This window comes from Arachis ipaensis, chromosome B04, assembly GCF_000816755.2.
Source record: "Arachis ipaensis cultivar K30076 chromosome B04, Araip1.1, whole genome shotgun sequence".
Classification (NCBI taxonomy): Eukaryota; Viridiplantae; Streptophyta; class Magnoliopsida; order Fabales; family Fabaceae; genus Arachis; species Arachis ipaensis.
The window spans coordinates 109,638,781-109,639,896 of record NC_029788.2 but is presented as its reverse complement, the minus strand read 5'-3'; the positions used below and the strand labels follow the sequence as shown (position 1 = coordinate 109,639,896).

The window sequence follows — 1,116 nt, the reverse complement described above, 5'->3', positions numbered from 1 at the left end:
GAAAAAGATACAGTATTATATAATAATAGGATGAATTTAATTTTGATATAATATTAATTTACCTTTTTTGACATAGTCTTGATAAGGACACGTTTTGTATAGAAGCATGCAATCATAAGGGGTTGAACACATATCATAACAATAGCCAGTCTCCATGCAATGACCAAACCCAAAGTCCAAGCTGTTACTACCGCTGACACTGTCTGCACCACCAAACCAATCCTATCTCCCACTAAAGACCTCACCTAAATAAATGCCACAATAATAACCGAAGATAAATACAGATTTAACCACAAAACGACCATTAAAAGGAGAAGTTCAATTATTATAACCACAAATGCTGAAAGTAGCAACTAGCTAGCATGTATATATAGAGTTTCATTATTTAAACATTTTCAAATTTTCTATAATTTAAACATTTCAAAATACATATTTCCATTAGGTCTTTTATTTACTAAATTGAAATATATATGTAACATATATATGTAGATAATATTTTTTTTATTTAATAATGATACTATCGAAGAGGAAGTGAAAAAATAAAACGTACCACATTTGCATCGTTGGCAAGCCTAGAGCAAATAGCACCGGTAGAATTTTCATGACGATCAAACCAGGAGACTTCAAAGGTGAGTATCTTTTTAAACATAGTCTCTCTAATTCTTTTGGTCAAGCACTCTCCCATATATGCAAAGCTATAATGCTGCCCAATGTTCACAATCAAAGACAACACAAACAGTCCCACAAAGCAAACCGAGTACTCCTTCGTCTTCCTCCTCATCTCTTCATCATCGCTGTCGAAATACACAAACATCATCGACCCCATAATCAAAGTGTACACCGGTTGAACTGCACCGAACACCATCGCATTCAAGCAACCCATAACTGCTTGCTTCCACTCCGGAAGGTTCAGTGCCAGCAGCCTCCAGAACGACGTCGTCGTCTGAGCGTTCTTATTCTCCTCTTTCTCTTCTTCCAACTTTTTAATGTTGTCGTCATCATCTATGATACATAGATACTTCAAAAATTAGTATATAAGAAAATGATAAAAAGTCTCATTTAAAGTTTTAAAAATAATTAAATAATAATTTAATCAAATTTATTAAATTATATAAC

At 33.3% G+C, this 1,116-nt stretch overlaps 1 protein-coding gene across 1 annotated transcript in view; it reads right to left on the bottom strand.

The window, feature by feature from the left end:
- Positions 1 to 1,116, bottom strand: part of LOC107636829 (ABC transporter B family member 15-like) — an 11,097-nt gene that overhangs the window by 2,582 nt on the left and 7,399 nt on the right. Inside the window, exons 8-9 of the mRNA XM_021121544.1 lie at positions 551 to 1,002; positions 63 to 245 (exon numbers count right to left, since the gene is read on the bottom strand). Coding sequence (XP_020977203.1) covers positions 63 to 245; positions 551 to 1,002 — 635 coding nt within the window. The remainder of the gene's footprint in view (positions 1 to 62; positions 246 to 550; positions 1,003 to 1,116) is intronic.